Consider the following 15,243-nt stretch of genomic DNA (forward strand, 5'->3'; position numbering starts at 1 on the left):
AGATCTGTAGATAGGAGAATTCCTGTCCTTTGGGCTTTCCATTTTAAGGCTATATTTCTAATCTGTTAAGATATTCTTTCTACAGAGAGACTAAAATTGATTTGGTTTTAAGCTTTTCATTAGATTCACAGTTCAGTTTAGCCCCATTTCTGGGCACTGTAAATAGAATTTGAATTCTTTTTTTTTTCCTTTTAAATATTTATTTGGTTGTGAGAGTTGGACACGACTGAACGACTTCACTTTCACTTTTATGCACTGGAGAAGGAAATGGCAACCCACTCCAGTGTTCTTGCCTGGAGAATCCCAGGGATGGGGGAGCCTGGTGGGCTGCCGTCTATGGGGTCGCACAGAGTCGGACATGACTGAAGCGACTTAGCAGCAGCAGCAGCAGCAGCCAGGTCTTAGTTTCAGCATGAGGGATCTTTTAGTTTCAGCTTGTAAACTCTTGAGTTGGGGCATGTGGGATCTAGTTCCCTGAACAGGGATCAAACTGGGTGCCCCCTGCATTGGAAGTGTAGAGTCTTAACCATGGACCACCAGAGAAGTCCCCAGAATTTGAAGGTTCTTGAAACTCATTAGTGACTTATAAAGAAATCATTCTTTGGGATGTTTCATTTGTCTAGGGGACTGATTGCATATTGCATTAATTAAAAGTCATTAACTTTGTGTTTTACAGGTCCTTGTGGATACCTACTAAATAATGGTGACATTACTTTATAGTGATTGAATCACTCGTTCAGTTAAGAGATAGTCTTTGCCTTATCAGAGCCTTAATTATTATTCGTTTGCAGGAGCCATTGTAGTCTCTAAGCTTCTTGCTGCTGTTTTGTGAAATCTTGCCAGTTGGTTTTCAAGTCTGACTTATGAAGATAGAATTTCTAAAAAGCAGATCAGCCACACTGATAACGATGATAGCAGAAATGCTTATTTTTATGTATCTCTCCCTCAATCTTATTAAAAATTTTTTTTCTCCATGACATACTGAAATGATGAAAATGTGCCTGAAGGCTAGGTTGCCAGTACCAAACAAATAAATACTCTAATTAAATAATAAAAGCAGTCAGAATCCATAATGTAAGACTTGCAAGGAATGGAGAGAGAGAAATTTGTACCAGTTAATGCTTAGCAAGCTGTCAGGAAGAGATGAGACCGGAATCACAGTCAGGGACCAAGTCCTGGATGGCTCTGTGTGTCCAGCTACAGGGCATGTCCAGAGGCTGATGGGTTCCTGGCAGAGGTTCGGGCAGGGAAATGACATGTTTAGATATGAGTGCGAGACCACTCACCTTGGGGGCCATAAGGACAGAACAGAAGGGAAAGAGGTTGGTTGAGATATTTGGAGAAAACAGGCAGGCTGAGAAGACAGGAGATCTGGAGAGAGCCCTGGAGGGTTCTGTAACTAGGTGCCAATCAGTTGTTTTAAAATAGCAATCAGGAAAGGAAGAACCATGGGAGACACCAACACTTATGGGCGGGTCCAAGAAAGAGCCTGCCAGAGAGAGAACCCTGATCAGCAGTCAGAGGTCGAAGAACAAGCGGAAAGGACTGTGATGGGAACCAGGTGCCCAGTGAGTGGTCAGCCATTCAGATGCTACTGGGAGGTTAAGTAAGCGACCTCAGATCTCCCCTGGATTTGGTGATGCTTTCCAAGAATGGTTGAATGGATTTGTAGGAAAAGCAGAGAAACAATCAGTGGGTTGAAATCTGAAGGAGAAGCAAGGCAACAGGTAGAGGAGAAGAGCAGAATGAGCTGTTTTGTTTTTGACTTTGAGAAGGGAGAGAATTGAACCTGGGGAGGAGGCGACAGTAGAAGGGAAAGGGCAAAGGTTCAGAAAAGAAAAAAATGAAGGGAGGGGCTTGGATCATTGAGGAGACAGGAAGCGATGGAATAGCAGGCAGATTCTGCTTTTGTAAGAGGCGAGATACTTCTTCCTCTGAAAGTAATGGCTTATAGCTAACCATCGAGTCTCACCTGGCAGCATCTTTTTTCCTGAAATAGAAAACATGATTACAGAAGTTAGAAAAGCACAGAATGGTGAAGGTAGCACAACAGTGAATGTGTAGGTTAGCCGTTGAGGGAAATGGGAAGGGAGGTGGCCCCTCGGAATAGAATTGTCAAGGCATCAAAGGCCTAGTGTATTGGACACCATAGATTTATCAGGGCACCAACCCACCTACCCATGTGATTTTGTTCCCAGCAGTCTAAGCTGGGCAGGTATAGGAATGCATTAGGCCAGAGGCTGCATTGCTGCATTATGGCATATTTGCAGGGTGGATGCCACAGAATGTTGAAGGGGCAGGAACTTGGGCATGCTGGCTTGTTGCCAGATGTTACTCATGCTACAAATGAGCGGACAAGCAATCTTGTTTAGTGATGTGCAGGCAGAGATTGTGGTCGTATAATGGAGCATTTGATGAGGCTTTGGCAGGGCAGCTAGAGCCATCTCAGCCCTCTAGTCTGGGAGACTTCAACACTCACTTGGTTCATCAGGTTCTAGCAGATCTCCAGGAGGGTGACCACTGTCCCTCCATGACTTGTCCTGGGAGACGTTCTCCACTGTGTATCTGGCAGATTGTATATAGGCTAATTCTTTTCTCTTTTGTAGAGAACTAATGTGGGGAGAGGGGTAGGGGAAGGGGGAATGGGATGAATTGGGAGATTGGGATTGATGTGTGTGCACTGACATATGAAAATGGATAGTGGGAAGCTGCTGCACAGCACAGGGAGCTCAGCCGTGTGCTCTGTGATGACATAGATCTGTGGAAGTGCGGGGCGAGAGAGAGGTGCAAGAGGAGGGGATATATGTAACCATACACAGCTATATGTACTAACACAACATTGCAAAGCAACTATATGTCAATAAAAAATAAAATAACAAATAATAAAAAAGAAGTTCTTAAAAGGAGCTTTCACCAGCAAGTTGAAATTAAAAAAAAAAAACAAAAAACACAAAACTATCAGAGTTGGCAGAAACAAAATTCTTGTTTTGAACCCATAAGAGTCTGGCCCCAGAAGTTTTGGCTCTTACAGTTTATCTAGCGGCCTTGCTGGCCCCTGTGCTTTTTCTTTCCTAGACCCAAATGCTCAGACCATCGACTTGAGTTAGTTTGGGGTCAGGGTCCCTTTCTGGTCATATCCCAGACTTCTGCCTAACTGTGGGCTCTTCTGGTAGCAGGCTCTGATGTGCTTTCTCTGTTGCTTCCTCTATCATTTCAAGTTCTCCTTGACATTCAGTCCTTTTGGATGGGTCTTTCCAACTTGATCCCCAGTCATCCTTCCTCAGGTTACAAGTCAGCTCACATGTGTCTTGGAGCCATTTCATCTCCTGCCACATTGCTTGTGATCCCAGGTCTTTAATTCCTGCTTTTATCTCGATGAATTTCTCTCTGTCCCCTTTGCCTTGTCTGAGAAATGTCCCCAGATCAGAAGTTAAGGAGGACTTTTTTCTAATAACTTCATTTTGGTGGATGCCAACTTCTCAAATAGGATCTGTCCACGGCTCATGACCTTGCTCAACTCAGACTGGGAAGATTTCTTCTTTTCCTCTCTCAAGAGCAAGTAAGTCCCTCACAGTTCTTCTCATGGGCTCAGATCCAAGGAACATCCGGTGATAGTTTAGTCACTAAGTCATGTCTGACTCTTTGCAACCCCAAGGACTATAGCCAGCAAGGCACCTCTGCCCATGGAATTCTCCAAGCAAGAATACTGGTGTGGGTTGCCACTTTCTTCTCCAGGCAATCTTCCTGACCAGGGATTGAACCCAGGTCTCCTGTATTGCAGGCAGTCTCTTTACTGACTGAGCCACCAGGGAACCTTGAACATCTAATTCTCACTTATTCCCACAACAGAGGACTGGTGGTCTAGCCCTCTCTTTGGAAGGTCTATTGCCTTCCACTTCTCTATGGATCCTGGCATCTCTTATGGAGTCAGGTCTTCAAGCATCTTAAAACATGGTGGTTATATTGTTATATTTCTGTCACTATGAATAACAATCATTGTTGAAAACAGCATGAGCTAGGAGTCTTGACTAAGAGGCATTGAAAGGGGTTATATTGATCAGATGCCTAAAGTAGACAAATGTTTGAAATTTAAGGGTTCTGCAGATCAGTATTTTAACATATTCCTAGGAAGGTTTTAATGACATTAGATGAAAAGGAAGAAAACTAGGAATGAAAGGAAGAAAAACTAGGAATTCAGAGGAAGAAAACTTTGAATGAAAAGGGGGCAGGACAGAAAGAGAGTGCAGAGAACTCAAGGGGCTTCTTTCTGTTCCTTTGGCTGTGAAGTGACTTCTGTGGGTAGGAGAGGTTACCAACACCTATAACAACAACAGTTTAAGGAAACAACACAGCAAGGCATTTAGGAGAACAGTAACGCAACATTTATTTAGTAACTTTCATATTTTAGCTGTTTTTATGCACATCCCATGTAATCCCTTGTCTTGATCCACCTGAATGGACTAGGCAGCTTATAAATACCAGAAATTTATTTTTCATGCTTCTGGAGGCCCAAAATCATAGCACCTGCAGATCTGGTGTCTAGAGAGCCCACTTCCTCATAGACGGCCATCCTCTCACTGTCACCTCACAAGGCAGAAGGGGACCAGGAAGCCCTCTTGGGCCAATTTTATCAGGGCACTAATCCCATTCATGAGGACCCCCATGACCTCATGACCTCCCAAAGCTCCACCTCCTAATGTCATCACCTTGGGGCTGGGATTTCAACATATGAATTTTGAGGGAGACACAAACAGTCAATCTGTAGCATCCCTACAAACTACTGAGTAAAGATTTGAACAAGGAAACTCTTGGATTTCAAAGGCCAAGGTGGAACCCAGATTCAAGGCTGGCCCTGCTGGCTGACACCTAAGGTCCCCAACTCTAACTTTACTCTTGCATCTCCACTTCAACCCAGATACCCTTATTTGCTTTCCATGGGCCTTCTGTGATTTCAGTTGGGCAAAGCTGTTTGGATTTTTTATTAACAAAGATACTCACTGATTTAAGGGAAGTTCTATGACACTCAACCGTAATGATGCCTGCTTCTCTGTTTCATGATTCAGTCTTGCAAAGCCATCGTAATTCAAAGCACTGCTGGCTCAGTAATTCACTTCATTAATGGTGCTGCCTGAATGAAATACACAGCAAGTTAGAAATAAACAAATCTTTGGAAAGTATGATAATACATTCAGAAAGTACAGAAGGTGAGGCATGTAGACAGAAAGAGGAAGGAAGTGGGAAGAAAACCTTATCAAGATAAAGAGGAGTTTTGTGAGCCCATAAGATGCTTGTATACTGTCTTTTTAGACAAAATTTCTGAAGATTAATTATGACTCTCTCTTGTTTATATCTTTAGCTTGATACCGCATACTCCCTCACCTCCCATATCCAATTTATTATGAAGTCCTGTCAGTTTTATGTCCAGAATAGATCTCAAACCTGTCAGCTTCTCTTCTCGCCCGTGGATGGTGGCTGTGGGCTTCTGGTCCACTCCTGCACCCTGATGATCTCTTCTTCCAGGCATGGAGGATGGTTGCCCTTTCTGAAAACTGCTGTGAAATCAGGTCGGGCAGACAGCTAGTTCTGGCCAGGCTGAAGCATTCAGATAAAGAGTAAGACCGTCCAGCGCTTTCTCCTTCTGCCACAACAGTTTTGGAGGCAGGTTGTTGAAAGTGCCCTGAGAGTGGAGTATGTGGTATTTCTAGATCACGTGGAGCACTGCTGCCCTAGAAAGCCACCCAGTGTCTAGTGGCCATTTCATGAGCAAGAAACATCAGCAAGAGAAAAACAAATATCATATATTAATGCATATATATGGAATCTAGAAAAATAGTACTGATGAACCGATTTGCAGGGCAGGAATAGAGATGGAGATGAAGAGAATGGACTTGTGTACATAGCAGGGGAAGGACAGGGTGGGACAAATTGAGAGTAGCATTAACATATATACACTATCACGTGTAAAATAGATAGCTAGTGGGAAGCTGCTGTGTAGCACAAGGAGCTCAGCTTGGTGCTCTTTGATGACCTAGAGGGGTGGGATGGGGCCTGTGGGAGGCTCAAGAGGGAGGGGATATATGTATACATAGAGCTGATTCACGTTGTTGTGTAGCAGAAACTAAGACAACATCGTAAAGCAATTATCCCCATTTAAAAAAATACATGGTAAAGGTTAAATAAATATTAGTATGTGCAAACAAAACAAACAAAAGAAAGAAACAGACGTTTGTGATGGAAAGCACCTGCCAGTGGGCAACCTCTGTAGTCACATCATAATCTCTTCCATCCTGTCTGGCAAAGCCAGGGGCTACAGGGGCTATCATCTCTCTCCTAGAGCCCCACAGAAGCCTCCTCACTTTCATCTTTTCTGTGGTCCTGCCTCCTCTTGTTTCATCTCTGAGTCAACTTCTTAAAACCTTACATGAGGCTACACATATCCATCTTTCCCCTGCCCCCTAACCTTGTCTTGCTGTCCATGTTATTAGGGTTCCTTCTAATCTTAGGGTTCACCAGGCCTGTGTGTCATGGGCCCTGCTTCCTGCTCCAAACACCCTTAAACCTTTCAGTCTTGAGCTTCACTTGCCTCCTTTCAGTTCCTCAAGCATTCTGCAGCCTTTGCACGTGCTTTCCCTTCTATCTGGAATGTTCCCAGCAAAGTAGCACCCTTGGATTACCCTGGGGATCTCCACCCAAATGACACTTTCTCAGAGGCCCCCACACGATGCAGACAGCTCTGGTTACACTTCTCCATGGCATCCACTGCTGTTTTCAGGGTTCTGTCCACAGACCAGAATTTTCTATTCATTCGTGTGGTTTTGTTTGATACACGTTATTCTCCTTAACCAGACAGGAAGCTCTTCTAGGAAAAGGGTCTGTGTTCTGTGTTTTCCAACTCCATATCCTAAGCCTCCTGTGGCTGTTTCCTAACTCATTAGATCCTCAGCAAATATCTTCAGGATGATTAAATAGATGCATTAACAAGAAATTGGAGTCGTGTGCCTATTTTTGACATATAGGGAGAGTGATGGTTGATATTTTTTGAACTCTTACTATGGTAGGTATAGTAAGAAGTGCTTTTCTTTCCTTTTTAAAAAATTATTTATTTATTTGGCTTCACTGGGTCTTATTAATAGGGCTTTTCTGGTGGCTCAGATGGTAAAGAATCTGCCTGCAGTGCAAAAGACCCAGGTTCGATCCCTAGATTTGAGGATCCCCTGGAGAAGGGAATGGCAACCCACTCCAGTATTCTTGCCTGGAGAATCCCATGGACAGAGGAGCCCATGCAGTTGCGAAGAATGAAATACGACTGAACATCTTATTAAGAGTTGAGACATATGGGATCCAGTTCCCTGACCAGGATTGGAACCCACCCCCCTGCATTGGAAGCCTGAGTCTTAGCCACTGAACCACCAGGGAAGACCCCAGTTGCTTTTCATTGTTTCCTCTATCATGTATATATCATGAAAATAACACTGTAAGGTAAGAACTAGAGATGCAGAAACTGAGGCCTGAGTCGGCTAACTAGTAGCACACGTGTGTCCGCAGGGCTTATTAGGCAGCCCAGCTCTATAACCTGTTTCCTTAACTTGCTTTTTTGATTTGGTTTGTCTCCGGCTCCAGTTTTTCCAAGCTCATACAATAATAACAACAGGCCCTTATATCACAGCTACTGTAATAATTAAAGGCCAGATTTATCTTGCCTTCTTTTGAGAGAGAATTATTGATCTTGTGTCTGCATGCTTCCTACCAGAGACAACATCTTTTTAAAAATAAAGTCTGTTTACACACACAATGATTAAAACTATTCAATAACTTGTTCAGTTATATACTAACCTCAAAATATGAAAACTTGAAAATACAGTCTTCTGTGGAGAGTTCCTATTTGACTTTATCATGTCAGTGTATTAAAAAATTTAGACCCATCGTCAGAGGTGAAAATATCAATTTCCTTTTCCATGGAGAAATCCAATAATGGGATGAAAATTAGACTTCATTTGGGTACACTTTACCAATAAATCTGATTTTTGTTAACTGTATCTCATAAACTCTTCTTTTAAATCAATCTTTTTTTTTTTTTTTTTTTTAATCTCTTTCCCAAAACAGCACATATCTGAATGAGAAGTCCCTCCACCTGATGGAGCGCTGCCAAAATCTGCAAGCGGGCTTGGAGACTTTATCTAACAGAACAGGAAAGTAAGTTCTACTCTTCGCATTTAATTTGATTTTAAAATAAGTATTTTGTGTAAAAAAATGTTTCACAGCATCTTTTTAAAGAATTAGCCTCTTGAAAATTTTTTAATTAAGTAATTTTTGGCTGTGCTGGGTCTTCGTTGCTGCGAGGGCTTTTCTCTAGCTGTGGTATTCGGGCTTCTCATTGAGGTGGCTTCTCTGATTGTGGAGCACAGGCTTCAGGGCATGTGGGCTTCAGTAGCTGTGGTTCCCAGGCTCTAGAGCACAGGCTCTAGAGCACAGGCTCAGTAGTTGTGGCATACAGGCTTAGTTGCTCCATGGCATGTGGGATCTTCCTGGATCAGGGATCTAGCCCATGTCTCATACATTGGTAGGGAGATCCTTAACCACTGAGCCACCTGGGAAGGCCCAAGCTCTTCATAGTCCCCTGATATCATGCTTGAATTTTTCTGCATCCAGCCCAGGCCTTTGGGAAAAGTGCCTTCTTGAAGCTTTTCTCATATGACTCAGTTTGAGCCGGCCACTGTTTTTGCCAGGACCCTTGCTTATGATAGATTGGTCAGAACTAATACTTGTAAATGCTTCTTTTCTTAATTTTTTTAATACTTATTTTTATTCATTCATTTATTTATTTGGTTATGCTGGGTGTTAGTTGTGGCATACAGGATCTAACCCAGGTGTGCCCTGCATTGGAAGCGAGGCTTCCCTGCTAGCCACTGGACCAGCAGGGAAAGTGAAGTTGCTCAGTCGTGTCTGACTCTCTACGACCTCATGGACTGTAGCCTACCAGGCTCCTCTGTCCATGGGGTTTTCTAGGCAAGAGTTCTGGAGTGGTTTGCCATTTCCTTCTCCAGTGGATCTTCCCATCCCAGGGATCGATCCCAGGTCTCCCACATTGTAGGCAGATGCTTTACCATCTGAACCACAAGAGAAGAGCAGGGAAGTCCCATGCAAATGCCTTTTTTCTTGCACAATAAGTACAATGAATTTTGAGGTGGATGTAATAGCTCATGCATTGTAGATGGTGCTGGACATCCGTTTTGACCATGTTGGAGCCATTGTTTTCCTTGTTTGTTGGGCTTTTCCTCAAACTTTTCTTGAGGGACTCAAATTCCAAACCTCTTACACCACCCTCCATGCATCAGATCTGTGGTGCCACACCTTATGAATAGTAGAACTTGGAAAAATTGGTCCTTACTCCCCCATTCCCTGTGACAAACTGTCTGTATTCATTGCCTGATGTGGGAATCAGTGTGTAAAAGTTACAGTGGACTGTCTTCAACTCTCTGTCTGATGAACTATTCAATATTTTTGTTCCCCAAAGTGACAAAAGTGCTCAATGTAACAATGAGCCATTGCTGTACTTTGGAGCAAAGCACGTGCGTCAACATGGCAGAATGTTCTTTAATCATGGAAGGTGACTTGTTTTCAACGCAGAGAATTAAAAAAAAAAAAATTGGGGGCCACACCCTACAGCATATGAGACTTTAGTTCCCTGACCAGGGCTGGAACCCATGCTTCCTGCATTAGAAGGCAGAGTCTTAAACACTGGACCACCAGGGAAGACCCCACTGCAAAGAATTTTGCAACTCTTTTATGAGTGTCAACAAATATGGTTAACTGCAGTGTGCTGATGAGATTGCCTGGGGATAGTTTGCTCTCTCACTTTTTTCCTATTGTTTTGGATTTGATGTTAAGACTTTTTCTCAGTTGTTGTTTAGGGAGATACCTTTCCATGATCTGCGCAATTTTCAGCCAGCTCATATAATTAGCCTGCACTAGCATTCTGTTTGGCAAAAGTCTAGAGAAAGTAGGCAGGACCTGACCATTGTTATGAAAGTGTTATTTTGATCATAGGAGACTAATTTGTTCAATAGTATTGTCTATTGTCAGGAATTGTACATTCTGCGACCAGTGCTGATACAGAGGTACAGGGGACAATTGGGAAAGCTATTCAGTGTGTGGTAATAAAAAGCAATTACATTTTCTTAGAAATAATGATTTAGCTCTGTTTTTGTCATGGTCTGTTAAAGACTTAGAATTTCCTCTTTCTTCAGCCAGTTTTCCCCTTTCAGATACTAAAATAGAATTTAGGAAGATGGTGTTAGAGTGGGAGGAAGCAGTGCTCTTTCTCCCACTGGTCTTTTAAAATTAATTAATTAATTTTAATTGGAAGATAATTACTTTACAATATTGTGGTGGTTTTGCCATACATCAACATGAATTGGTTGACTACATTTTTGAGTGAAAGTAAGCTAATGGTTGGCATTGGGAAAACCATCGGGATTCTTTATTTTCTGTGTAAGGCTATGAGCTCCAGGACTGTGAGTTCGTGGTTCTGTCTGTGGTGCCTATCACAGGACTCAGCACATAGTAGTTACTCAGCAAATGTTTGTGGAATTAAATTAATAAATGAATAAATATACTTCTTAGGTCTTCAAAGGATTTTTCTTCACCTTCTCTTACTCTGTCCATAAACTTCAATTCCTTTTTAAAAACTATTTTTAACTTCTCTGGCTCTTTCTCTTTGAATCTGAAGTTTTCTGTTTTTTCCTGCCTCATCCTTTCTCCTTGAATGTTTCTCTCGGTTTCTCCATCTCAATCCTTTTTACCAGGTGTCTCCTGGATGAAATATTATACCATACTAAAATGCTGCCTAGCCATCTTATCACTGCATCTTATCACTTGCATTTTTCAGTATGGCAAAGATTATTTGTGATCTTTTCTGCTTACTTTTTTAAAAATGATAATTGTGTGGATATTCAAGTTGTCTATCTTAGTCCACATCATTTCAGACCAATGAGCTGATTTTTTAAGAGCAAATACTTCAGAGGGGCTGACCCAGGAAATGATCTCATTCCTCCCCCTGTTGGGTTTTGCTGCCTCTGTCAACTGTACCATTTTATTCCTGTGTTCCTCTTCTATTTTCCCAGATGATCGTGGAACCCAAAAAAAGGTTACATCTATATTTGTTCAGTTTCTCCCATCTGGTCGGGGTAGATGAACTGCTCTAACAGAATCTCCCCAAACAGAGTATCATATCACAGTCTTGTGTTCTCTCTCATACAATGTTCAGTATAGACCTTCTTTCTTGACTGAGCAACTCTTCTCTGACTACTGACTCAGGGATTCTGGATCCTTCCATCCTATGATGCAGACATCTTCAACAGGTGATCTGAGGGTTGCTGCAGAAGCAGAGGGTGCTATAGAGAAGGTACACACAGCTTGGAGGGGACATGCATAACTTCCCGTCATATCCCACTGGCTGGAACCAGCCTACCTAAATGTTTGGGGTCATGTGATTGGGATCGGCCAATAGAATGTGAGTGCAGTTGTCTCATGATGGGCATGAGGGTTGTAGTGCCCAGCTGGGATGCCGTAAAACAACAGCTACATGATTTGGAAAGAGAGCACCAGTCAGTGACGTCAACCAGGTATTTCTGCACCATATGCATTAAATATTAAATAGCTCAGCTGTTCTTATTATTGTATTGACAACAGATCCCTCAGGTCTTCCTTAAAGATGAAAGGAAACATTTTGCTTAAACAATATCTTACATCCTCTGAACGCTTGAATAGTGCTCTTGGTGAAAGGAGAGATTTAGAGATCTTACAGAATGTAAGCCATTGCCCTACATCTTCCTGTGCAGTCATGAGGGCATGAAAAAGCCTCTTGCCTTCAAATAGCTTTTCTTGGTAAAATTCAAATTCTCAGAATCAAGGTTGGAACAAAGGCTTGCATCAGCTAGGTGTGGCTTGAACCGTAACTGCTAGGTAAGTGTGTATGTCTGATGAGCTGTTTCATGCTGTACCATTTAAAATTACCCAGAACACTAGAATTTTCTGAAAGGATCATCTTAATGGGGTGTCATAAAGATGTTTGTTTGAAGGCTCTGTTTGCAAGGTGAAAGGCAAAGTGAATTGAAGTCTGGCCCTAAGTGTTCTTCCTGTTTATTATCTTGGGGAGCACAGCATGACCTGAATTGCAGCTTGAAAAGAAGAAGTATAAATTATGGTAGATCAGGCTTCAAAAAACATGACTCTGAACATATCACTTGACAGCCTGCTAACAATGCAAGTATTGATAAATTTTAAGTTGTCTGTCAGGAAAAATGGTGTGTGGTCATAGACAAGATTTTCTTGGCATGGAGTGATATATGGCTTGTCCACTCAGCTTTAAATCTATGGTGCTTTCATTGCCTCTTCAAGAGATATCCACATTTTTGTGTCTTTTCACCTCTGACCCTTTAATTTGCCTTTTCTGGTCAGTTTTTGAGGGCTCAGGAATCTATCCCTCCTTCCTTTCCTTGTCATAAAGGAGACATTAACACAAAACAGCCATTCATACCAACATGTTGTGTTCTTAATATCATGGGGCATATCTGTTGGTAACCAAAGCAGTGGCTCTGTTTGCTGATACAAAATTTTAAGTTGAATGGATGAACTGATAACAAGGCTGTAATAGAAGTCTCTGAAAACTTCTTTTTTGTGTGTGCAAAATCTGTCAAGGTGGTTTAGCCATCATTCTGTACCTCAAAGAGAACATAAGAAATAACCAATCATACAATTTAAGAACTTGAGGGAATGAATAGTCTCTTAAATTCTTTTGATCCATATATCTTTTTATATATAACTTTTATTTTTCTAAGCAATAAAATTCCCTCAGTTTAAAGATAAAAATAGGATTATGACTTTCAGAGTCAGGCAATCAGTTAATGGGAAAGAGGAAAATAAAATATTTTGTGTGTGGTTGTTGATGCTGGAAGTTAACCAGCATAATTCTAATCTGAATTCCTTAGTTAATACTTGGCAGGAGTTGCTTAGTATCATTTGTTACCATGCTGATAATTGGAATAGTGTATTAAGTGTTTGTCAGTGGAAATAAAACTGAATTTTCCCTCAGAGAAAAATTGAAACACTGACTTCTGCATTATACTACAATCTTGATTATGTATTCACATCAGAAGGATTCCTAGTACTTGCTCAAATAGCAAGTCATTTGAAGGAAACCTTTAATAGGAAAACAGCAACAATAAAAATAATCACACTTATTTAAGGTCATTAAGAAATAATTGGAAATGATTATTTCCAATTTCAGAAGTAGATGGAGAAAGAAAGCAAATCTATTGCATTTGTTCACCATTTTCAGATAAAACAAGTATTATTAAAGGTATTGTTTATCTACTATTTCTGGTAGCCAAACTTCCAAGATGGTGCCCACTAGTTTTTCCTTCCTGGTGTTTACATGATTTTCCCCTGCCTCACTGAAGGGGACTGCCCTGTGTAACCAATACAATATCACAGGAATAACGAGGTGTGATTTCAAGGTCAGGTCATAGAGTGTTTGATAATTCTGCCTTACCTTCTCTTAGGTTGCTTGCTCTGGGGGAAGCCAGCTACCGTGTCATGGGGACATTGAGAGGTCCACATACCTGAGGTCTTCCGCCAACAGCCAGGACCATTTTGTCAGCCATGTCAATGAGCCTCCCTGGAAGTAGATACTTCAACCTCAACCTACATCTTGACTTTACAGTCTAATGAGCTACTAGCGCAGAATTATCCAACTAAGCTACTCATGAATTCCTGACCTATACAAAAATAGTTTATTGTTGTAAAACTAAGCCACTAAGTTTTGGAGTAATTTATAATATAACCATGGATAACTAACTGGCCACTCAATTCATAATCCTTTATGCTATTATATTTTTATCATTATGACAATTTTTATAGTGACATTTGTGTGTGGTTGTTGATGTTGGAAAATAACCAACATAATTCTAATTGGAATCCCTTAGTTGATATGTGGCAAGAATTGCTTAGTATCATCTGTTACCATACTGAAGATTGAAATAGTGTATTATTTTAAGTGTTTGTCAGTGGAAACAGGGGCTTTCCCCAAGGCTCAGCTGGTAAGAACCCAAATGGCATTGCAGGAGATGCAAGAGACAGAGGTTCGATCCCTGGGTCGGGAAGGTCCCCTGGAGTAGGAAATAGCAACCCACTCAGTATTCTTGCCTGGAAAATTACATGGACAGAGGAGCCTGGCAGACTATAGTCCGTGGGATCACAAAGAGTCAGACACAATTGAGCTACTGAACATGTGTGCAGTGGAAACAAAACTGAATTTTCAGTAGTGGTAATAACAGCTATTTTTGTGGATCTACTGTATGCAAGGAAATGTAAGTATATGTATAGTCTTTGTAGTAGTTCTTCAGAGTAAGTTTCATTATTTTAATTCCACAAGTGTAAGTGATGAACTCAGAGGGTTTTAAAATGGCTTGCAAACATGAGATGGTTAGAAGTGGCAGATCCAGGGCTTGGATAAAATTCTGACTGTTCTGTTCTTGCTACTGTATGGCTCCATTCTTAATGAAAACAGAATTACAAGTCAAAAATACACGAAGAGAAAGGCATTTGACTTTATACTGCAAAGCTACTTAAAAGCAATCTTTATCCAAAATACTAAGTATATACTTACTTTGCTCACATTTTGTTACTTATTCTACTTAAGCATCTGTAATGTAAATATATGCAGGTAAGGTTTATCTTGCACAATTACCCTAACTGTAACTTGGGGAACAGTGTGACTTCTCTTGGTAAGGTCATGGCAGATGGCTAATTATTGTCATATTTCAAAACTAATATCTGAAACATTTGGGTGTTTTATGTTCTAATTATATATTAAATTTCAATTTCAGAAACACACAGCGGCTTCTCTGTGCCCAGCACTACAACAGGCACAGAGACAATTGTTCTCAACCTGGAAGGTATATATCAGACTCCCTGGGAGGTTTTTCAAAATATGCATGGTTGCAAACAGTTTAACTCTTGCCTAAGGGACACAGCGATAAAGAAATTATTTCTACTCTTTAGCAGCTCACAGTACATTAAGAAAGTCAAGGACTTCCCTGGTGGTCCAGTGGTTAAGACACTATGCTTCCATTGTACGGGGAGCAGGTTCAATCCCTGGTCAGGGAACTAAGATCCCACATGCTATTCTGTGTGGCAAAAAAAAAAAAACAGAAAACAAAAAACAAAAACACAAGAAACAAA

General features: G+C 41.3%; 1 protein-coding gene across 1 annotated transcript in view; it reads left to right on the forward strand.

Moving 5' to 3' along the window:
* ST8SIA6 (ST8 alpha-N-acetyl-neuraminide alpha-2,8-sialyltransferase 6) overlaps nucleotides 1-15,243 on the forward strand; it is a 159,718-nt gene that overhangs the window by 88,837 nt on the left and 55,638 nt on the right. The window contains exon 3 of the mRNA XM_070382134.1: nucleotides 8,104-8,193. Coding sequence (XP_070238235.1) covers nucleotides 8,104-8,193 — 90 coding nt within the window. The remainder of the gene's footprint in view (nucleotides 1-8,103; nucleotides 8,194-15,243) is intronic.

Source organism: Bos mutus, chromosome 13 (genome assembly GCF_027580195.1).
Source record: "Bos mutus isolate GX-2022 chromosome 13, NWIPB_WYAK_1.1, whole genome shotgun sequence".
NCBI classification, from domain to species: Eukaryota; Metazoa; Chordata; class Mammalia; order Artiodactyla; family Bovidae; genus Bos; species Bos mutus.